The 24,631-nt window shown below is 40.4% G+C and overlaps 1 protein-coding gene across 1 annotated transcript; it reads left to right on the top strand.

The window, feature by feature from the left end:
- The first annotated feature begins 17,609 nt into the window (after positions 1-17,609).
- On the top strand, positions 17,610-23,231 carry si:ch211-146l10.8 (adhesive plaque matrix protein). Its single transcript, XM_041809945.1, has 4 exons — positions 17,610-17,755; positions 17,849-17,907; positions 20,936-23,096; positions 23,174-23,231. The coding sequence occupies exons 1-3, from the start codon at positions 17,733-17,735 to the stop codon at positions 23,092-23,094; spliced, it is 2,241 nt and encodes a 746-aa protein (XP_041665879.1). The 5' UTR covers positions 17,610-17,732; the 3' UTR covers positions 23,095-23,096; positions 23,174-23,231.
- The last annotated feature ends 1,400 nt before the right edge of the window (positions 23,232-24,631 follow it).

Genomic DNA, 24,631 nt, shown 5'->3' with positions numbered 1-24,631 from the left:
CGCTCTTTTCCTGTTTTAATTTGGTTGTTCTGTTGAGTCAAGTGAGATTACGAGTGACATTTCTTCCATATGGTTAACTCAAAAGCAACACCAAGACAGTCAAGAGTCATCTAGGTAGGGCAAATACTGGTAAAATGGGACACTTTCTTAAAATATTAATATGTTTTGATAAAAGACAACTCCTTTTCTACAATATACAGAGGAAAAAGTAAGGAAAAATACAACAACCTAGGTGCCACTGACATAATGGGACACTTTCATTCTGGAATGAAAAAACAGAGAAATATAAAAAGAATAAACAATTTCAGCATTTTAAATCATCAAAATAACCATGAAATGTAAAATAAAACAACACAACAGGATTATATGGCCAACATTGCACAATTTTAAAAAGTCATTGGTTTGTTTTAGGAATATTTAAACATTGTAACATTCAAATATCTATAACAGAAACACAACAAACTGAAATAAAATCATGATTAAAAGTTGTCAGCATTTTCGTCCTTTAAAGGAAAACTAAACACGTTTTTTTCACACAATTTAATGAAAACATTTTCAAATAGGCCTAGAAAAGTCTAGGCCCTGCTTCACTTTCCAGGCTTTAAGATTTAGGAATGACCATACAGTATATTCAGAAGAAAATCAGATCTCCTTCATTTTTTTCAGTTTTGTAATGTTGCAGCCTGATGCTACAGTAAAAATAGTAATAATAATTTTTCATTCTCATTCTTCACCAATGATGCTGTCTTACCTCTGTGAACCACTGACCGATAGTTGACCTGTTGAGAGGGGTCTGGCTGCTGACTATACAACTCTGATGGCCACTCTCACAGACTGTCTATTTCAGAATGGAGGTGCTGTAATTTGCCAGTACAACATATTTCCAGTTTTAGATTTTTTGAATTCAACTTTATTCATAAAGTCAGGCAAATAAATTCATAAAATAACCAAACTGCAAAACTAAACAACATTTCATAAATAAAGTAGAGGTCTAACCCAGGGCTAAATTATGTATAGACCAATTTCAGAAGTAGTTGCATAAAGGCGGCTTACTTTAGCTTCATTAGCTTTAGCTTAGACTAACATAGCTATGTAATAAACTTTACAACAATGCAAATACAGCTACGTTAGCTTTGTTAGCTTAAGCAAGCATAGCTTAAGCTGCCAGAGCTAACGTAGCTTACTTAGCTACTCTGGGAATTTAGCTTTTTCTATGTTAACTAAGTTGCTATGGGATCTATGTAGCTTAAGCAGCTAATGGAGCTAATGTTTGCTGTGTTCAGATATTTTTAATGAAGGCTGAGCTTTGTTCCTGAGCTTTAGAAAGTTTCAACATGTATTTCTGTTCTGAGATATACGTTGTCTCAAATGAATGTTCTGTGAGAGTGGCAGTCAGAGATGTATGGTCTGCAGCCTGACTGTTTTGCTGCTTATGCCACTGGATGAGATGTAATGTTGATGTAGTGATAATTTGCTACCGGTAGTCTGTTCATTGTGTTGTATTTTGTTCAGTGTTCACTGGATGCTTTGCACTTTGTCCTGCCTGTTTGGGTGGAGCTTCTTCACATGGATTGTTGAGTTTTTGCCTCCACCAAAAAGGAGCAGGGAAGAACTGCAAAGATTAAAAATTAAGATTAAAAGGGGGTGATTTGCTCTGCAGGGCACTTCATGTATGGGTAGCTGCACAGAGTATGTGGAAATTGGGGGTTAGGGGGATCATGCATTGATCATGCTGAAACCAGACTTTGGGGTCAAGTGTACTTGGATCCGACCTGGATCACTAATGTGAAACCACCTCAAGCAGCCAGCAACCTAGCACACCAGTTGTAGCTTCATTTAAGCAAGCTTTTAGAGAGAACCAACGTTTGATCTGGGATATGAAATTGGTTTAATATAGGAAGCATAATTGTTTTCCTCAGAATCCCTTTTTTCCTTCAAAGTGACCAAGAGTATTGTCCCATTTAAACAGTAATCTGGTGTCCCATTTTAACAGGCTACTGGTCGAATAAGGCGCTACAAAATATAGGCCAGGACTTTTCAAAGGATGAAAGGAGTTCTTCATTGATTTACAGTATTTTTTATACAAAATTTCACTTCATAATCTAATTCTATACATAAATACATCTCACAGTAAGTGTTTTTTATATATATATTTTATGAGCTCAAATTTATGCCAAAACTCTAGGTTATTCAACTTACCATCGTGTTTCTACTTTTAAGTGTCAAAGACAACTGTTATTACCTAACACTCATAAACATGCCTCCTCAGCAATATACAAACTTCGGTTTATGCTCATTTCATTTATTCATTCAAAGACACTGATGGCAAATCTTAACTGTCCCAATCTGCCAAGTGTCCCAGTTTAACCAGTACTCAAGCTGTGATTTCCTAACCAACAGTGTGATCTGAACTTTCTACATGGCACATTTTATGCATTATCTTTGTCACATCCTCATAAAAAGCTTGTTAAGGGCAATAAAATGCTGCACTAAAACCCCTGACACCAGAAAAAACAAACCTCTGGGAATTTAAAGCACAATCACTCATTCATCTTTGAACCATTTCAAGCCCTTTGGTCCCCCCGTCCTTCAGCCCCCAGGGTGCCAGAGAGGAATTAAAGCCCCTAAAGCTTTTCCAAAGCTCTCTTAAAGTCACCGCTCTCCTCCTCCTCCTCCTTTGGCCCTTGGATTGTGAGAGGGGGGACAATTCAACACAGACCAACGGAACACTCTTAGCCCCCTCATTTTTTCCTTTTTTTCTTCCACGAGGCTTTTCTTTGTTTCAACTCCTTGAGTTTTATTGTCAAAATGATGAGAACCAGCCCTAGCTGAGGCCGCTGAAAGCAATCCCCTCCCTCCCCTCCTTAAAGACAACAGCCGCTCTGAAGGCTCTTTGAAGGAAAAGTCTGGCTCTCCACGTTTTTCTGTTTAGAGGGATTTTTTTCTCCAGTGATAAGATACAGATGATTCTGAAACACCAGCGACATTGTTTCATTCAGCAGTTTGCGCAGACCAGTTAAGTGGCAACAAAAGGAGAACTCCTTAACCTTTACTGTTGCTAAACTTTCTTGGTTTCTAACTGGGTTTCAGCTGAAAAAATGCTTTAAATGGACATTTTTCCTTAAATAACAGTAAGTTTACATGACAGTTCAGGCGAGCCGTGGTTGTCCCATTATTGAAGAACTAAGGGAGAATTATGTTAGTGATGGAAGTACCATAAAATTTAGTGTGTAAACCACACTTTCAATACATATTCTTAATCTAAAAACTTGTCTGTATTCTCTATACCGATACAACCAAAATAAATGCAACCAGTTTTGGTCTAAAACTGACACTGTTAAATATTTACAGACTGGACCAGCAGGTTTGGATGACCCTTTTACCACCATTTGTACCTTGTGGGTCATAATCATGCAGTTTAAGAAAACAGGGGGTATACTTTCAAATAAACAAAGCTTGTGGAGCACTGGTTTGGTCGAAAGTCTCATTTAAAGATAAGTGACAAGCAGAGGTGGGCAAGTACAATTCACAAGCTGGGAATCTGCTTCACAATCACTGCAGGCTGAAAGGACAACCTCTGTATAACAGCTAGTAGATGTTCAAACTCCATACAGTGAAAACAGATAGTACTACTTTAACAGCAGGGTGACTTTACGGTATGTCTGACTCTGTTACACCAAGTGGCCATATGCCCGCTACTGGACCCAGGTCTGGTTGACCTTCCCAACAAGTTAGAAGCACCTAACTGTTGTATGTTGAACTGCAAAGACATGAACAATTTTGCATTTTTGTGCATTTTATAAACTTTATTCCTTCTACCAATATGATGCACATCATCTCCCTGTAGTTCTGTCCAAACATGGGCAACAATGCAACATCCACTATGCTTAGCATTTGTCCTGTTTGACTTTGGGGTCAATGTCCAGTGTGGTGGTTGTGAAGCATGCACACAATGCTGAGCAGTTTAGTCTGATAGGGGTGTATACAGTGCATTCAGAAAGTATTCAGACCCCCTTCACTTTTTTTCAATTAAATTATGTTGCAGCCTGTTGCCACAGTAAAAAAAAAAACAAAAACATTGTATTCATGTGGTTTGCACTGAGGAGAGGCTTTCATCTAGCTTCTCTGCCATAAGCCCAGATCAATGGAGGTCTGCAGTGATGTTTGATCTTCAGGAACATTGTCCCATCTCCACACAGGATCTCTGGAGCTCAGTCAGAGTGACCACCAGGTTCTTGGTCACCTCTCTTACTAAGCTTCCTCTCCCCTGATTGCTCAGCTAGGCCAGGAGACCAGCTAAAATATGTATCAAATTGAGTGAAATAAAATACTGTGGGGTGGGGTTGGGGGGGGGGGGGCTGCTCCCCCATCAAAAATGGCAAATTGGTAGTGCTACTATATAATGCAAGTAAATTTCATTTAAATTGTAAAAATATTGCTCATAAATCTGGAAATTATGGTTAAAAATACATTCAAATGCATGGATATTACTTGGATAGTTGGTTAAGGGGGCCCTGTGTAATATTCTTTCTGGGGGCCCAAAATCCCTAGCTACGCCCCTGAACTGTTCATTACTGTGTAACCACGAAAATGCTATTTAATGCTGTCTCTGGCTTCTGCATCATGGTTTCAGACAACACTGGTGTAGCAGTACAGCCAGCTGTAAATGTCAATTGTCTTCCATGTTTGTTTTTTGTCTGAAGTTATGCAAGTTTCTATAAGATTTGGTGTGAAAGCACTACTGTAAAATCCTTACTACACATGAATGCATTTTAAAAGTCCAATTTAAGTTGGATCAACAGTAATTCGACTTTCCAGTTGCATGTAAACGAACTGAGTGAAGTTTCAGCAAAATCCAAAGCCTTACATTTAACTTCCATGTGTAATTTGAAGCACATTTGAACATTTAAATGACGATCTTTTCAAAAATGCCACATTTTGTCCCAGTTTCCTCAAATGCTTTATGACATTTCTTTTGTCATTCCCGTGGTCTTTTTGATGTGAGACAAACACAGACAGTGAGGTGGTTGGCAGGCTGCCTCCTCACAGTGTTTATTGCACAAATTGCTGGCTATCTAGGTACTTGGAATTGTAGGGGAACCTTTCCTGGAGTGAACTGAAACGGCCTCACATTGTTCAGAGCCAAAAGCAGCATCTTCAATCTTCAATCCTATCAAGATGTTCTCCAAACTCCTCTGATAGCAGTCCAGAAATGTTTATAGCATGGACCCATTTGAGTGCATGTGTAGAAAAGTCTGTATACTCATCTAGAGTCAGTATAATCTTATAAAAATATGTCTTCTCAGTGTTTGGACTATCATTTCTCTGAGCAGCAGAGCCACATTAAGTCAGGGCATTTACTCGCTGAGGAGAAAACAATTGGGAGTCGTACGCTGACACAAAGAGCGGCTCGGATGGCGAGACGCCTGAAATAAGCTTTGTTTTCCAGCCCGGAGAGTTGCCTTGTGATACTCATTGTCTTTCTTTTGTCACAGACAGCCATTATGCTGCGGCGTAATAGGATTCACTCATGATGACAAACTTGAGCACTCTGATCCGGCTATTGTTAAACTGTCATCATTCTTAATAATTGCCTGTGGGTGGAAAATCCCTGGAGAAATTTTCATTTGCTATAACACGTCGTGTCACAACCGGGGGGCATGACGCCGGCCACGGGTTATTGGTGTCAGCAAGCAGAGCAGAGAGAAAAAAGATGACTCCCTGCATGTCATTACTTCCAATTTCGCTGATTAAAGTGTGGATTAAGACCTCTGCCTTTTTGTCTTTGTATGAGCCAGGCTGTTGGAAAAATAAATGGCCTGTTTGCTATAAGATGTCTCAGCAAGGATGCAATAAAAAGAGAAAACCATACTGCACAATAAATCCAGAGATTCTTCATTACTCCCACTGCAAGAGACTTGTTAAAAACAGAAAAATGACCACTATTACAGAGCACATATCTGATTTAAACATCACTTTTTTGCTCCCTTTCCATGCCTTATATTTCCACAATCTGTTTGTTTGCCCACTGAGGTTTCTTTCTTTAATACTTCAACAGCTTTATGTTGCTCTATGTGCTCCATGTGGTTTCTCCTATTGCAAAATACATATCGAAAAGCTTTACAGTTGTTCTTCTGGAGCACAGTGGGCTTTTTATGATATATACGCCTCCTGTCTCCGGGAACATCTTGGCGCCATTACATGGATTTAATGGCCATGATAGAGAATATGCCTTAAAAGTGAATGCCACATCTGTGAGGAATTGAACATGTTAAAAAGAGACCACAACAGTCAGCAGCATGACGGCAGAGACAAAGTGGCATCTGCCCCCGCTTCACTGGCATGGTATGACAAACACAGCTCGACGAGGGACACATGTCATCATTTACATTTGCAATCACTAAACACAACACAGTCCTCAAATCTGTCTGCTCCACATTTACTTGCCCACTTTTCAAACCATGCACAGAAACACAGTCCAGTCTCTTTTATCTTCCCTTTCCTCCTCTCCTTTTACTGCTCTTTTTTGACATTAGAATCCATTTTCCCAGCTTCCTGCATGTCTCCTATCCATCATGTCCGAAAGGTCTGGTTAGCGAGGTGGCGACTGAAGCACAGAAGTGGTTCCAGTGGGGTATCGGCCATTGTTCTGCTGCTCACTTGATCAATGTGACTAATTGTGTGCCCTTCCTGGCTTGTTTTGATGTAAGCGAAGAGGAGTTGGTACAGCTGGTCCAGCTACCCATTAAAGCCAACCAGGCCCCCCATTTATCACCTTCATAAAGGCTGGAGCTGACAAGCACTTAAACACACATAAAGCGCTGTGTACATGCACCCACACTCAAACCAGAATCACAGTGTATGTAAAAACTAAACAAATTATTCTTTATAAGGCTGTGTTCATACAAAGTGACCTCTATCTGATTTTCTTTGCTCCTGATAAGATCTGATCTTATCATGGCAGTATGAACAGCACAAGTGATATGGAGTCTGCAGATGCAGGACTGTTTAGGGTTGCTCAGACAATGCATCATTTTGGATACTTAGACACCAAGTGACTTCACTTCAGAAAGTGCATCCATACTATGCATTAACAGTATGTCTTCAGTGATGACCTGATATCAGAACTCACTTGCACGCTTGTTATGCAGGCACCAAACCATACATCACCATTGTTCTCTTACCCTGGCTTTGTATCCCTACATGCTGTTTGCAGTGAAGCTGCTGGCAATAAGAATGGTAGGCAAGAGGCTAGTCAAGTCAGGTATGGTAGCATATGCCGCTCAGGTGCATTGCTGCGTCAACCTTGGTCCTGTACTGTTTTGGCCTCCTGGTGGCCATCCTCCAGCCCCTCGCCAGGCCCACGCCCTGTCTCTCCAGGTTTCCTTCCATCTTCCATCTGCATCTGGACAATCCAACTGGGCCCTGGACTCCCAGTGAGGCCCAACAGGTTCCCGTAAAAGCAGAGGGCCCTTACCATCTGTGCTCTCCTGAGCAGGTCAGCATCAGACACACAGTCTTGCCAACAATACCCAAAGATGCACCAAAGAGAAGTTGTCACAAAGGATTCAAGTCAACGAGCCTCTGGCCATTAGCCAACCTCCAGACCTGACAAGAGTATAGTAAGACAAAACTATGTGGCTCACAACCGTTAAAGAGTCTGGTCAATACAAGGCACCACACCTCCAATTTTCCTTTCAAAGCAAAAACATGAGATGTCATATTTTAACATGGGGAAAAACAGTCAATATACAGGGCAGAGAGTTGCATATTCAACAGATGGACAGTGAGAATGCAATGATTCATGATCCAATGTGATGTCTGATGCTTGCATGCAGTTAGGACAGGGGGTTAGTTGCTGTGTTGTTGTAGTAATAATGTATGGTTACACAAATTCCCAGGCCATACCAAGACTTGGCTCAAGGCACATAAGTGTGCCTTGGCACACCATTTGAGAACCACTGCTTAAAGTTACGCAGCATTTTGGTTTCCTTCAGCCTATTTCTTTGGTTAAAACTATTAAATTAATTTCTTTTGAGAGCCTTTATTGGCTCATCAGCATACTGTATTTTGCAACAGCAAACAGCAATTATCAATAAAGCAGTACAATGTTTCATTTGTGAATGAGTTACTTTTATGTGAATGATGGGTGCCAGATCCAATCTGAGAGATGGTTTCTATTTCTTTCCTCTTCATTTTTATGTCATTGTAAGTTTAAAGGGAGCTTATTTCCTTCACATGGCTCCACCATGGCTAAACAGTGAGCTGTTATAAGATGAATAGCTGAGTATAGTAAGACTGGAAGGATCAGGGACTAAACGACTGACTTTTATCCCCATGCTCAGATACAGGGAGCGGCACACTGTCTTCCCTAGCCAACCCATTGCCGCACGCATGATGCCAAGTCTGCAGCTGATTTCAGCCAGTAGATCAATGAATTACGCTGCCAAGGTATACTGCTCCACAACTTTAAAGTTCTCACCACTCACAGATTCGATGGCAGCATCCAAGGCGTCCCAAAACACCTGGATCTTTGTTTTGGCCCAGGAGACGTGCATTCCCAACACTTTAGCCTCCTCACTCAGCAAGTTTAGAGCCCCCACAAGGACATCTACAGTCTCAGCAAGGATCACAGCATCATCAGCATTGTCACTCCTCAGAATTGGGCAATCCTTAAAACCCTTCAGTTCTTAAGCAGCCTACAGCATCTTCCTACAAGTACATGGTCAACTTCCTTCATGACGCTATCATTGGAATAACATTTCCTGTACTAAGAATCAGGTCTCTGGATTTGGAGAAGCTAGTGGTGACTCTTTAACAGCTTTTCTCCCTGATTTTGTGAAAAGCGTGCTCTTAAGAGACACTGTGATATACTATTTAGTGAACAAACCTAGCTAGGTACTTGCTCAACTGAAATAACAGCTCTGTACAAGAAACGAGGGAGTCGTTTTGTGTCATTTTATGGCCCACTTATTCTAGGTAATCCATACCACGCTAAAGCCATTAAGGTCCCCCTTCTGGCCTGCACTCACACTGTTCAATGCATCCAGGCCTGAGCACGTATACATCACACACTCCTGCATGTATATGTTAAACATACAGGAGTGCGTGTACAAAACGACTCAGCTCTAGTTACGGATAAAAACCTGTTTTTATTTTTTTTAAAGAAAATAAGGGATTATGCATAGATTGAAAGTTATGTCATTAACTTTACTATAAAAACATTATTTGAATAGCAAGGATAATGAAAACAGGTAAGGTTGAGAAGAAAAGGCAATGTTTGGTACCATAAGGTGTTTGTAATTCCTGACATTATATTTTACTTTGTGTTGTGATTTGAGTCTTGCAAATGTTAGGTTCTTTAAGTGTTGTTGCATTTTCTCTGTTTGGTTATTTTCTTTTTATCACCTTTATGAAGAAAAAAATAGTTAACTTAACCAAAACAGGACTCATTAAAACTGTATCTGAACCTGGTGTGGAGCAAACTGGGCCTGTTATGTCAGTTTATAGGTCAGTGGGTAAAAATGACCTGGTTAACAACCAATCTTTCATTCCTTTAGTGAAGGCAGAGCTTTGTTACGGTGCTATTGCTGACTTGAAATGATAAAAGCTGGATATCGCAGTCACTTTGCTCACATTGAATTTGACTGTAGAAAAACTAATTGTAATATTATGTTGTAATTCTATAATCTTACAGTCCCGTTTAGGTTTATTCACCACAGAGGCCGAACATCTTGTACTGCATGTTTTCACATGTCATAAAGGGATTCATTATGCTCTTGAAATTTAAACAAAAATCCTGCACTGCATAACCGCAATGGATCCCCAGACCCGTAGAAAATGAGAAACAAATGCTCCCAACAAAGGCCTGTCTCGTCTGAAAGAAAGGCTCATGTAAAACACCCCACCACAACAATGCAGCTCTCCTCTGAAGTCTTCATGACTGTGCCTCCATTGATCTTAGACCGGACTACAACTGTAAACGCAGCAACAGCACGGCCCTGCCAGGCTTTATGGCCCTTCAACACCCCCACAGCTCCTCCCTCCTCTGGGCTCCAGAGCGTCCTGAAGTCTCACTGTTGGCTCCTCTGTCCTCCAGCTGGCCACGGATCAGTCTCTTCATCCATGTGGCTTGTCAGAAGTTTTGTTTTGTTGTTGCTTTGGTTGTTTACAGGAGGATGAGGTTGGGGAGTTTCAATTAGAGAAACATATTTCACTGCGGCCCATCATTTTTCTGTCTCTTAAACTTTGACTGAGCCTCTGAGGCTTATGCTAACTTGTGGTGTTTGAATCAGACACAAACCTGAAAATTCCCCAAATTTTGAGGTTGTATATACAAGCAGGTAAAACCATAAGGGAGCAGACAGGGGTGATGATGTTTGCCATTGTGCATGCAATGAAGCTGCCTCATACTCTATTCTGTCTGAAGTATGTTCTGTGCAGCACATCAGCTAATACTTGAATATGTTTAATAGATATAAAGATGATCACTTTCATTATAATCGTTTGTCCTCCATATATGTTTTGTGTACAGGAGCTTTCAAATTTGCGCTTAACTACTGAAACAGCTGCTTGAAATTTATGGGGTGAGCTGCATGTTAACCCCGGGCTCACCCTAATTTTACCCAAAATTTTCTACCCAACTACCTAGAAATATTTCACTGAAGTTGAAGTTGGAGCGAAACCACGAGAATACCCAGCAGAAAACATTCAGGAAATTCATCCCAAGCAGAGGTCTTTCTCAATTCATCCATGTGTCTCCTTGCATCCTCAATTATGCTGTTTCTTTCTGTGTATCCTAAATTTTTCCTGAAATTTTTAGCAGTACTTATATGATTTCCATTCTTTCAGAGAGAACAATAGTATGAAGATGAATGGTTCTGTCTGATAAATTAAAGAGAATTTCCCCTGGTCCTCACAGAAAATAAAGGAATAACGCTTGTGTTGGTGGTTGGTTATAAATGGCCTTGACCTGCTTTAAAGAACGGACGAGATACTCACAACTCCTGCACTACTTCATCATTTACCTCACCTATCGATAGGTTGGGCTGAAGCTGTGCAGAGAACAAATACAATGGAAAGTTGAAGCAGGATTCATTTGGAGACATTAACTGGGGATCTAATCCTCCTTTATTAGACTCACAGTGGTTCAGGTAAACGCAATTGCTGTGGCTTTTTCCACTGTTTAGTCCAGGTACAGTAGACGGCATATAATCAATACTTGAATATAAACAACAGAAGAATTTTATGATAATGAACATTTATAAAAGTGTCTTCCTTTAACTTATGCAGCATTTTGATTTCCTTCAGCCTATTTCTTTGGATATAACTGTTAAATTAATTGCTTTGGAGAGCCTTCATTGGCTCATCAACATACTGTATTAGCAGCAGCAAACAAGAACTTCAATAAAGCAGTACAATGTGTCATTTGTAAATGAGTTACTTTTATGTGAATGATGGGTGCCGAATTCAATCTAAGAGATGGTTTCTATTTCTTTCCTCTTCATTTTTATGTCATTGTAAGTATAAAGGGAGCTTATTTCCTCCACATGGCTCCACCATGGCTAAACAGTGAGCTGTTATAAGATGAATAGCTGCAGTGCTAGGCTAATGATAAACTGAGTCAATCCAATGCAGCAAATAGAGTGTACTTAAGCACCAGCCAGACCATTAGACATGTTGCAAAGCATTGTTATGCTTGCTGTATGTTGCTATTATTACATTTTACCTCAGTGTTGTACATCATGTTAATTACAGGAGAATAAGTATCTGATGTTTGATAACCTGAAGGCTTGCAGGGCTCTTGAAACAAGCTGATGACTGGACTCAGACTAAGCAGTGGTTATGAACTACAACTCAGTGCATGCATTCAAACCGTTGATAATAATGTTACAAAAATCTATTTCATGGCTAAAGTTTTACCAGTGATGGTTTCGATACTGTTTTACTGCTTACCGCTAGTGAACACTTTTTTTCGCCCCAACTTCACCTCATTTTAGTCCTTTGTGAAGTCAAGTCGAGTCAATGTGTGAATGCAGCAGCCAATATTCAGAAAAATTCCATTTTAACTGGGTGAACAGGGTCATTGATGTTTCATTTATGTGACAAGTGCATGATCAATAATCACCTTTTTTCTTCTCAGCAGACGGATCTTTTCCACTTTATATTTCTGCAGTGAATACACCCAAATACAAATTACTTCATAGTGTCTTCCCCCTGCCTTCTTTGGGCTCTGCTGCCCCTTATTTTCCATACCATTCCCGTCCAACGAGGAAAACCTCACGCTGTGAGGGACAAGTGTGAAAGAGGAATTTGGAAAGGTTTCAGGCTGTGAGGAAATCTGAGTGCATGTGTGAAAACAGCTAATGTTATGTTCAGTTTTCTCTTCAGAAAATTGATCATCTTGGGAAGCTGGTATGCTAGTCGTTAGGAAGTAGGTCATGTTCCATAAATCAGCAATTACCAAGAAATGATGACCAGAATTATACGAATCTAGCCAAAATGGTTTGAAATAATCATTCAGTGCACTATATAAAGGAGCAAGTCTGTGATGATGAAGCGACTCGAGCAGGAATGTGTTTGGTGTGAAGTCTCCGCAGGTAGTTTGACCTCTCGCCTTGCTGGGGGGAGGAGACTTCAGCTCATTATTATTACCTTCAATATTTCAAAATGCTGGACCAGATGACGGAGCAGGAGGGTGCCCGGCGCACCCAACAGGGCCCTGAGGCACCCGATTGGTCAGAAGGAGAAGAACGGTTTGGAGGCCAAAGGGTAGATTCTTCCGGAGAGGAGACACCATCTGCTGACTGTCTCTCTCTGACTTTACATCATCTTCATACTGTTTGGACTCTGAAGAGAAGATGCTGCTCACTTTGAATGAAGACTCTCTGTCTCTAAATCATCAATCAGAACTGCCTGTTTCATCTTGATTCAGAAAGAATATTAAATGCTTCCACTGTCGTATCATCAAAAGACATCAGTTGTTGTATGTAACTCTAAAAAAGACATAAAGTCAGTATTAGAAGCTTCAGTCATTATTTAGTTGTGTTTATAAACAAATATTCAATTTAAGTATGAATGGAAAATGAGGAGCAGCAGGTCAACTCACCTGTAAAAACAGCAAAATGTTAGTAAGGCATGAGGTTTTTATTAATGTTTATGTACTTTTTCACTCAGATGAACCTCTACTCCTTCACTTTAAAGCTACATTGGTGAACTTTTGGCTTGTGTCAATTTTAGTGACCCCTTGTGGACAAAAGTAGCATGTCCCTCTCTTAAAGCAGTTCTACTGATTTGTCACTGTTTGGCTGGAATTCCCTTTTTTTCATTGTGAACTTGCAACTGGCAGCATCATTGCACAAAGCATGATGGGAGTTGATGCTTCACGGACCAAGGCAGTGAACTGCCAAGTTTGGTGAGGATGGCCAAGAAATTCTGTTTTGAATAAATATTGTATGGATGTATTTCACATTCATCTGGGAAACCTCCCATAGAAAGCATTTGGGAAGGGCTTTTCAAAAACTTCTTGGAAGGTGATTGGAGGAACGTTCTATCCATCACATTTATGATTGGCCAATCAGAGTGACAAGACAAAATGATGTGTGCATCTTTCATCTTGAGCTGATAGACTGTTAGTGGTGGAGCTTCTTGGTGAATAAAATTTATGCCAAGGCCAGCCGGAAGATGTGCAAAAACATCTTCTCTGCCAAGACAAGCTTTCAGTGTGGCTCTATACTCTTGTTTTAAAAGAAATGTGGTCGAGTTGTGATTAAACATCTGCTTTCCTACAGCTACATCTAAATTATAGCTACCAAAGCAGCAGCCTTTGGATACACTCACAGACCCCACCTGTAATGATCGCAAACCCAGGCAGCTGCATTCTGATCATAAGGTCAACATAAGGTCAAAGGTCAGGCTAATGGAGTGAGTGCTTTCCTCCATTCAGATTGTAGCATTTTTTTATTTCAGAGGATCATATTTCTCCTGAGTGGGTGTGGCTTGAGCTCATCCAACAGACACGCCCACACCATCCAAGAGCAGACTTTACTGCCTCCTTTTTCATGATTTTGAAGCTTGATTTTATAAAAATTAGAGATTTTTTTTCCACTGAAAATTGACAATGGTGTTCAAAACACACTGACTTGTCATATAGCAAACCTAAATACTGATTTACTTTCACTTTACAGGTTCTTTAAGGATTTCCATTTGGTATCAGAATGCCTAAAACAGATGTTAATCCTTGTTAACGTAAAGTCTAAATGGGGTTACTGGCATGTAGCCAGAATCAGGTTTTCCACATTTTAAAGCCAGGGAAGAACACAACCAGCACCCTTTGAAATGCTTCGAAAATTCCCTTTAAAAAAAGGATAATTTACCAGGACAGTTGAAGAAATATTAACATTTCTAATATTTTGATTATTTACTAACTAATATACCAGCATCTTTTTGTTCAGGCTTTGACTCTATTGTCCTTCACTGCTCTGCAGTTTTTTGCTTCTCATCAATCCCTCGCTGCACACACAGATACAAATCTGCAGACAGGAGCTCTAAAGCAGAGGGTGACCTGTCACTGTTAAAGTTACAGCAGAGAGGAACCTCAAATGAGTGGCTCTTCTACTTTAACTAAGGTTAGAGATGTTACGAGCAGTGCAGCCCTTCATTCCTAGGTAGCAATTATGAACAGGCATATTTTGAATAAAAACAAAGATCCAGGGTGCTGGGTTAGCCCGGGTGGTGGAGCAAGCACCCAGGATATAGTCTTTGACTCAGTGGTTGCAGGGTTGAATCCCTGAAGTCTTTCTTAAGCTGCCCAATCATTGCCACTCTTTCATGTTTTTGCTTACATTTTTTTGCTTACATTTTTTTGCTCCTATTATCTAGTTTCATCAGGAATGTTTCTGCTGATTTTATTCCTGGACCTACTTTTTCACTTCTTGCCCATGAATGTTGATAAGCGTAATGGAAAGAATTTAGAAAGCAGGAAACTGTTCCTGAAGAAAATTCCTCTGCGCTATTTCCTTTGACAGGAAATTGTGTCTTTGATCTAAGCCACCACACTCATCTGGTCATCGCATGCGAGGTGTCACTTCTGCCCTAAGACGGAGGAGAGGAAATTTGCCATCATCCACTCTGGCTCTAAGTGCTTAAAAGATGAGGAATAAGACTGCGGATTTTAATAAATGTGGGTTCAAGGAGTGTCTCTGTAAGGGTTTCTTTTTTACAGTACTCGGGGAAGTAGGACAGAGTGACAGATTCATTTGTCGTCCTGCTTATTCTGGCAGCAGGGAGTGTCATTAACCAGCACTATGGCCCCAACACAGTCTGCAATGAAGATTCACACCTGCCAGACTACCAGGGAGTGTGTTCAGACTCTGTGTGTTTATTAGTGTGTCACTGACACTGTCAGTGTTTTGGTAATTTTCATGTGGAGGTTCCACATGGTCACAGGAAGCTGATCATATCACGCTCACATGGACGTTTCACATCATGTATTTTGTTTTTCATGTCTCACAGTCACATCAGAGGTTAAAATAATCCAAATAAGAATAATAAAAATGGGGTGTTGATGCAGCAGTTTCTTAATTGGTATAAGGGCTGGGTGGCAAGGCTAAAAATCATGGCTAGATTTTTTAAAGCAACAATAAATAGTTGTCACAGTGTCAGAATTAAAAACTTTGATGTGAGTCAATTATACTGAGCCTGAAACATCAGATAGTCCATGCATCTATCTACACCACTTATCCTACTTAATATTGCATGGGGCTGGAGCCAATTCCAGCTGTCACTGGGCCAGTGGCAGGATAAACCCTGGACTGGTTGACATCAGTCACAGGACTAATAGAGACAAAAATCCAAGCACACTCACAACTATGAGGGATTTGGAGTTAACAATTAACCTAAAAAGCATGTCTTTGGACTGTGGGAGGAAGCCGGAGTACACAGAGAGAACACCATCGTATGCACAGGAAGAACATGCAAACTTGAATCCTGTCTGACTGGGACTCGAACCCTATTGCTCTGAGGCGACAAGGTTAACTCCTGCCAAGCAGCCGGATAGTCTGTTTCACATATCCATAGCATAGCATATAATTCATATCCAACTGGGCAACACTCATTCAATACAGGCCAATATAGCAAAAACAAATTACAAAGTAGGTGTATGCTGCCACTGTCAGGAGTAGAACCACACAACACAAGCATGACAGGCTGCTGCTGTCATGTTATTCTTTTTAAAATACATTTTGGGGCTTTTTATGCCTTTAATCAGAGAGAAGAAAAGTGGGTAGAGTTGAAAATGGGATTGAAAAGGTTATGGTGAGACATGCTGGGAAAGGAGCCACAGGCCACTACCTAACCACAAGGCCATGTCATTCTTCACTATCAGTGGAGCTAGTTGATATATTACACTCTTGCCTAACCCAAGGAGAAGAGCAAATTTTCTTTTCCACCAGCAAAAACTTTCAGTATGGTTCTTTGTTCTTCCATTAATAAGGATATATTGTCCAGTTCTAATAAAACTGCAGGCACACCAGTCACCATTTATACCAGGGTCTCGCAAAATTTTCAGCCCACAATCTCCAAAATATAGCGCCAGAGACTGGGCTCTCCCACTGTCCTTTGAGGTGATTTAAACATATCATGTTTCTCACAACCATGCATACTCATTAAGCTGCACTTTGGTCAGCTCATGCTGTTTTCAAATGTGTTAAATTTTGACTCAACTGATTGGCCTTTCCTTTCATGTTGTGATTAATAATCTTATAATTGTTAGTGGTTCTGACTATAAACTATCTTTTACCATGCATTAGACTAGGCATTTTTTTAAATAGCAATGATATTTTCCATGCCTATATCATATATCGGCAGTATATTGCCCGGCTCTACTTGGTATAACAGTGTGTTATTTATATTCTGTGAACAGAGGGTGGAGGCTGGCTGATCTTGAAATGCTGTTTGTCACAGTTAGGGTCGACTGCATCATTACCGCAGCGTGCCGCCTGGGTCTATTCAGCGTCAGGGGGTACAGGAGGCATCATTAATAATCCTAACAAGATCATCAGGTGTAACATGATCTTTCAAGGGCAAGTTTGATGTGGGAAGGAGAAAAAGTGTTGCTCTTTTTCTGAATTTTCACCATTTGTACAACAGCCAACAAATGAAGAGAAACATACAAATATAACACAAGCATCTCCGTATTCCACATCATCTTCATCCTCTATAAATAACAGAACTGTGACAACAAATACACATAACGAGGCAAACATTTATTATTAATAACAATAACATGCCTACATTTTGAAAATTTAAGTTCACAATATTTCAACATATACACAAACCTTTATACATGAGGATTTCATTATAAAACAAAATCAGTGACAGAATAATCTTTAATAGCATCTTTAATGCTTTTACAGAGATGTTTAACACAGATTTAGAGAAGTTTCCTTAAATGTTAAGCAGTAAAACTTTTTTTTTTAATTTCTGGAGTCTGGAGTTAGGTCTAACACCAACAGGATTTAAGATCTCAGAGAAATGTGGCAGAAAAGAAGACAAGCAGCAGTTTTTCACACTGTGTCACTCTGACTTCACAGCAGCCAGCAGCACCTGTAGACAATCAGCTCATTAAGCAGTGATTGGAAGCAGGCTGCATTAAGTACTACCTCCCTGCCGCTCACACATGCAGAGCAAGAAGCTTCAGGGCAGTAGGGCTACTGTTGCTTTGACACACAGAGATGGTTTGTGGAGTTCATTTGGGGTAAGATTTTTTTAACAGCTGTTTTAGGTGAGCAGAGCTGCAGTCCCATTTCTCCTGACCTTGATTTTTTTGTGTGTTTGATTTGTTGTGCAGGGTCTTGCTGATTTGCTTAGTTCAAGCAGAGCATGTACGCTGTTTGTGGGCTTCACAAGGTAAGCATTGCACCAATGTCACTGTCATTTGGGTTTGTGATTTACCAGCTGGGTGTTCATCAGGGTTTTATTGTTAATAAACACTAATGAATTTACAAAACAAACTTTAGATGAATAAGGTTAGTTGCATTTCTACCTGATTAAAAAAACGTAACCCTTTTTGTAACAGGATAGCCTTTGTTAATTAACAAAAATATGGAAGTCAATCCACTGTGGAAAGTGGATAGTACTCAGCATCATAAATGTCAAGGCACTAAAAATGCTCCACTACTTTACCACTAACCCTGGGACTGTGCATTTAATCACAACATGTTGATTTTGGGCACAGTTCCTTTAATAAACCTAAAAACTACACTTATCTTCCCCAGTGTCTGCAAATCCTATTCTTCCTGTCCATGTATATAAGGTTTTGAGTGCCTGAACTCATTTGTTTCAAAATAAAAGTAGTCATAAATGCTCAGAATGGAGTAATAATGAGTCCTAAACCCAGAACTGTAGCATTTTACACATCTGGTCCCCTTATATCAGAAGTCTGGTTGACTGTTTGGTTGGATGTCTGAAGTCCACACGAGCTTAAAGGATTGTGATTCATGGCTCTCTTTATCATGTCTTACAAAAGGCAGTTGCTAACAGGTGTCTACAGGATCAGAGTTGATCATGCCAAACTTCTTAAGCTCCTCCTTGCCCACCTTTCACCTGATGGTATTGGCAGTCAATTCTGAGACAAACCTTGACATCTGATAAAACAAAAAGTTGGAGCATGAAATAAAAGTTGGAAGCTTAGAAGTACTGGTGTTGAAGCCAGTAGACTGTGGTGTAATCCAACATTAGTTTTCAACTCCACTGACTGGGATTATGCTTCCAAAACTGTGAATGTAGCGTTCATTTATGAGGATTAATATGATCAAAACCCTAAGTGTCAAACTGATTTTCAGCAATAATAAAACAATTTGCTTCTGTCAATTTTGATAATGCACAATAAAATTACACTCTAAGAAAACAGTACTACAGCACTTTTTTTCTCTTTTAAATTTATTCTATTGTCTTTGACTCATAAAATCTGGCTGTATGACTTCCACATGAGGCTGATTCATCACCAGTTTTTCTTTGTCATCACAAAGTCAGAAACAACAGTTGCCAACGTTCATGACTTATTTCCCTTCAATATAAATGCACATAAAATTTTGATGGCGATGTATTTCCATGCTTTCTGACGCTTGATGGTCACAAGTTTTACTAAATACCTCAAGTTATCCCTTATGTTCATAACTGTTTGCTCAGGTGTGTCTTGGCAGATGTTTTGGACACCCTGCTTACAGGTGACCCCTCTGCAACAGTCCTATAACAGTTATGCCACTGACTCACAAATTGAACTGACTTTTGGATAACAATGCTGCCTGAGACCTGAAACCCCTGATTTAATGCATTGAAACTATAGTCCTTTTTAATTAATTGAGGTAACATAATTTCTAGAAATTTTATTTAACTCCAGTTAAAATGTATTAAGCACTTTTTAAAATTTGTAAACAAATTAGTTCTCTGTAAGTCTGTCTATTCACATTTTACTATTACAGTGTTAGACAAGGTGTGTGCCCAACAGCAATAATGGCTAGTGCTCATTAAAATATTTTCTACAGATGAGCACACAAAAATGGATAAAATAACTGCAGATCATGTTCATATGGGACCCAGTTAATATAATTTTGTGCATAAAAATATAAGGAAGAATTTGGGTAAAATGGGTTGTAGTGATATTTCCAAAATTAATTGGTTTTATCTGATTTTTTTAGCAAATATTTCTTGGCTTTTAAAGCCTTTCAAAATGAGATTTTTATTTCCCATTTATCATCTTGCAGTCTCCCAAAAACTAGCTGAAGTCTTGCTCACAAACTGAATCGCAGGAAGCGCGATCAGCTAGCTTGATTCAAGATGTAACTGCCCAGTTCACACAGCTGCAACTGTCCTCTGCAATGCTCTAAAGTCTCATGCTGTAAAACCCTAGTCTGACCAGGGCTTAAATTCTGGGTTGGCCCTGAAGTACATCATCCCTCCAGCACTCTGTATTCAATGACGCTAAGGCTCAAACTTCGTTCTTAAGTGAATTCTTTTACAAAACAACAATTTAAGAGTGAATAGCTCCTTTACCATTCATGCAAAGATAATCATGAAATAAGTGATTCCTTAATCTCAGAAAATTGCGTATGCCCTGCAGTTTAATGCTATTAAACAAAATAGATTTTGCATACATAATTGTCATGTGTCCTGAGGTAAATAAAACAAATTGAGCTTCATTGGAGTTTTGAAGGCTTTAAGTTTGTGCCGTTGGGTTCTCAACCTGTTTATTTCAGGGAAAATGACTGAGTTTATTTCTTGACTCATTTTTGGGTGTCTACTTAAGGCTTCTGTAGTAATCTGTATTGATAGAACTTAAAATAAAGGGTGTCTACATTTTTAGTCTTGGAATTCGATTTTGTATTTCTTTGACTAATGTAATGCAGTGAGTTTAGGATATGCAAACAGATGTTTAAGCAATCAATGCTTTAATGGGACTTTACTCTTAATGATAACCAATAGGTACTTGGCACCCTCTCTCAATTCAAAGAATCCTTTGCCATTATTTTGACCCAGGCCTGGTTATTTGGCACTACTACTACACTGTTCAGACAATAATTGTTCATCTGAAGGCTGTTTTCTTACTTCCACTGAACAACAAGATTGTATCAGATATGTCCATTTTACTAAACCTTTTGATGTGCATGATCAATTAAGTGAGTTATTGGATTTGATTTTGTAGGGTGAGATCAGTCATTTTAGCTTAATTTGGTATAAAACGATGATCCCTTAACGTTTACCTTAAAATTCCCATCCCTAAAAGTTTTTTTTCACAATACCTTTAAACCCTGCCCCTGATATGTGTCCCATATGGCATGATTCTTAATAGGTTATTATTAATAACACAGAAGCTATTTAAGTTGAAATTTTGAATGGTCTAAATAACATCATGCTGTTTTTTTTTTCTTTTTCACAGCTCAGAGCTCCCAGGGACAAAGTAGCAATGCATATGTTGGCTTCTCACAACAGGATAGTGGACTAAGAAGACTTGGTGGCAGCTATCCCCAGAATGAACTCAGACAGGCCTCTGTTTCTCCAGGCTCAGCCCAATCGAGTAGCCTCCACACACAGACCAGTGTTAGCACTGTTTATAGCCAGAAGCCCTCCAGCAGCAGCTACTCGCAAAGTTTGTCACAACCGGCTCAGAGTGGTCACTCCTCAGTGAGATTTGTGCAGGCCAACTCTGTGTCAAAACCTAACTGGCAAAGTGTAACTTCAACTAAAGTAAAAAATGAGCCTAAGAGGCGATTCTTTGGCCTATCTACTGAGATTGCAAGCGGAAGTTCAGTGAGTCAGTACAACAAGAGAGACCCTACTGATGACAGCAAAAAGGCAACTTTGCCAGTTCAGCAGAGTGCTAGCAAGTATCCATCCAGCAGTCCTTCGTTGACCTCCTACCAGTCAGCAGCACAGGCAACATCCTATGTGCAAGGAGGCTATTCTCCTGCTCTGAAGCCTTCTAGCCTCTCTAGCCCAAAAGTCCCCACCTCACAAAGGCACTCTGTGCGAATGCAGACGTCAGCCTCTGCCCCTGCAAGAAGAGTGTACATACGTCGCACATCTCATCCCTCAAAAATCTCATCTAAAAAAGCTACAAGTTGGACTGAAGCTACAAACCCACACCAAAGTCATGGCCAAGGAAGCTACAAGCCTGCCTCTACAGACAACATGCCCTCAAGCCAGCCTCTTCCGTCATCCAACAAACAAGATGCCTCTGCAAGCTTCCAGCCCCGCAGCACGCTCCAGTCATACTCAAGCAGAGGTCCAGTCCAAGGAGCTCACAACCAGCCTGCTCCACGCTATGCCCCAACCAGAACCTACAGCATCCCTCAACGCTTTGGAGGCTATGCAATCAGACGGCTGGGAGATGCCAAAGAGCAAAGGGAAGAGGGCACTAGGAAGCTCCAGCAGACCTACACAGCTCCTTCTGCACAGACGGGGTCTTATAAACCACAGTTACAGAGCATTAGAAAGCCCCAACAGACCCAAACTATGGCCTATCAACCGCAGGTCCAGAGTGTCATGAATCCAGGGCAGACCTACTCTTCTGTGCAAACGGCATCCTACAGGCCCAGGCCTCAGGATCAAAGTATTGTGAAACCAGGACAGACCTATTCGGCTCCTTCTGTGCAGACTGCATCTAACAGGCCTCAGGATCAGAGTGCCAAGAAGCCAGGGCAGAGTGTCTGGAAACCACAACAGGCTAACATGGCTCCCTCAGCAAGGATTGTGTCTTATAAACCACAGCAGTCCTCTTCAGCACAAACTGTATCATACAAGCCTAAAGTTCAGAGGCCAGGCCAGACCTACACAGCTTCTTCAGTGCACAAAGTGTCCGAAGAACAGTCAGTCCAGAGGGTAGGAAAGCCAGTGCAGGTTCACTCAGCTTCTTATAAACCACAACAATCCTCTGCAGCTCAATCAGGCCAGACTGTATTGTACAAACCACAAGTACAGAGCGTTGCAAAGCCAGAGCAGGCCTACACGGCACCTTCAGCTCAAAAGGTGTTTCATGAGCCAAAAGCCCAGAACGCCAAGAAGCAACAACAGGCTGAATCGGTTCCTTCAGCACAGATTGTATCCTATAAACCACAACAATCCTTTTCAGCTCCATCAGCCCAAAGTGTATTGTTCAAGCCTCAAGTTCAGAGCATGGCAAAGCCACACCAAACCTATATGGCATCCTCAGTCAACAAGGTATCTGAAGAGCCAAAAGTCCAGAGCGTTGTGAAGCCACAGCAGGCCCACTCGGCTTCTTCAACATGGAGTGCATCTCACAAACCACAGCAATCCTCCCCAGCTCCATCAGGGCAGAGTGCATTGTACAAGCCACATGTTCAGAGCACGGTAAAACGAGTGCAAACGTATACGGCAGCTTCACAAGCACACATGTCGAACAATCTTCAGTACCAGAGCGCCAGGAAGCCACAACAGACTCACGCAGCCCCTGCATCTTATAAACCCCAGCAGACATTCACAACTCCACCAACACAGACTGTGTCGTACAAACCAAAGGTTCCCAGAGTTCATCAGAAGAGCAGATGGATGAGGATAAAGCCACAGTGGGGACAATAACAGCTGAGTATTTTTTCTACATGCTAATATCTTTGTGATATACTGATCTGGTGTGTCTAATGTGTCATAATTCTTCCAGGTGCAGCAGATTTCCTGCAAGGTTTTGTGTAAATAAAGTTTACTAATTTAAATCTTTACTTTGCCTCTGGTGTTCCTGTGGATGCTCCATGTTAAAGTTATGATCTGCTGCCATCTAGTGGCTATGAGATGTTGGTCGGAAATGGACCTGGATTGAACTTGATTAGAAGTTCCTGGCATCTGGAGTTACATTATCTGGAGTTGTCAGGTGATGTGTTTGGCAAGAAATCTGAAAAATATTTCAGCTTATATTCATGCTACTGCAGTATGGTGGTTTAAAAGATCTTGGAATAAAATGCTGAACTAAGAGTTTATAGTAATTTGATGGTGCACCGTCAACTTGAAGAACTACATGGCCTCGTAAGTGTGTAAAACAAACATGACAAGTTAAACTTTCTTCTAATGCAGCGATTAACTTTCTATGCAGACACTAAAGGCTTTAAACCAATGAGATGTCAGTTTAAATGCTATGGCATCCAGCCACTGGGAATTATGATTTGTTTCAGTTTAATTTTATTAACTTCTGTATCAGTGAAATGTTTTTATCAATACATTTTCTTATTTTGACCCAAATGAGCTTTGAGGCCACTGTGCTTCATATGAAGTTGCCACAATGCCTTGAAACTCAAAATCAAGCTGTAACTGCTGAAATGCCTGTGATTTGAAGTAGTGACTTTGGCCTTCATTTATTTTGCATTCTATTAAAACCTCTCTAGTAAGGTTGCACTGGTTTTCGTGCTGATGCAAAATTGGAGCCATTTCTGCAGTTTAGTAACTGTAAAATGAGAATCACAAACTGAGCTGATTGCAAACTACGCTAAATTGTAAGGAAAATGGGTGAAGGACATCTGAAATTAAACCAACCTTTAAAGTATTTTTAGAGTAATAATGGTATTAAAGGCCGAATCCTGATTCCTAGTTCTGCATAAAAGCAACAGCATAGCCCGCATCATAGGTACAAGTATTCCTAAACCACAGGCCTATGAACATGCAACTGTCAAAAACGTGCCAGTGTGTTGAAAAATGCATTCTGTAAGCCTTATGATAGGTCTGCTGGTTAGCACTGGGTCTGTCAGTCTGACTATTGTCTACAGTTATATTTTGTGCTCTATAGAGTGAGACAAATGTTTTCTGACAGCAATAAAACTTGTCAAATCTATTTGCTGACATTTGAAAATATCAGCTATACATTTCCCTTATTCATGTCTTTCACAGTGGCCAAATGAGGAGCTCTCCAAGTGAGTGAAACTTGACAAAGTGTCCTCTTGGATGCCCTCGTAGTGGGCCAGATTTGACAAAGAACTGTTAAAGGTGCCCTCTAAGTGGGCAAAATTTGATAAATTGCCCTCTAAGATCATCTCTGGTCATAGTTGGTGAAAATTGCCTCCAGATGGGCAGGATTTGACAAATCCCTCAAGCATCCCCTTTGAATGGCCAAATATGATAAAGTGTCCTCTAG

Source organism: Cheilinus undulatus, linkage group 16, assembly GCF_018320785.1.
Source record: "Cheilinus undulatus linkage group 16, ASM1832078v1, whole genome shotgun sequence".
In the NCBI taxonomy this organism is placed as follows: Eukaryota; Metazoa; Chordata; class Actinopteri; order Labriformes; family Labridae; genus Cheilinus; species Cheilinus undulatus.
The sequence above is the reverse complement of the archived record's forward strand: the minus strand, read 5'-3'. Positions and strand labels throughout refer to the sequence as shown.

What these genes read in the sequence shown, in the direction of transcription:
- si:ch211-146l10.8 (XM_041809945.1), top strand. Translation starts at nt 17,733, where the DNA reads ATGGTTTGTGGAGTTCATTTGGG. An exon ending in GTTTGTGGAGTTCATTTGGG is followed by an intron (nt 17,756 to 17,848) that starts GTAAGATTTTTT and finishes TTTGTTGTGCAG; the next exon opens with GGTCTTGCTGATTTGCTTAG. An exon ending in CTGTTTGTGGGCTTCACAAG is followed by an intron (nt 17,908 to 20,935) that starts GTAAGCATTGCA and finishes TCTTTTTCACAG; the next exon opens with CTCAGAGCTCCCAGGGACAA.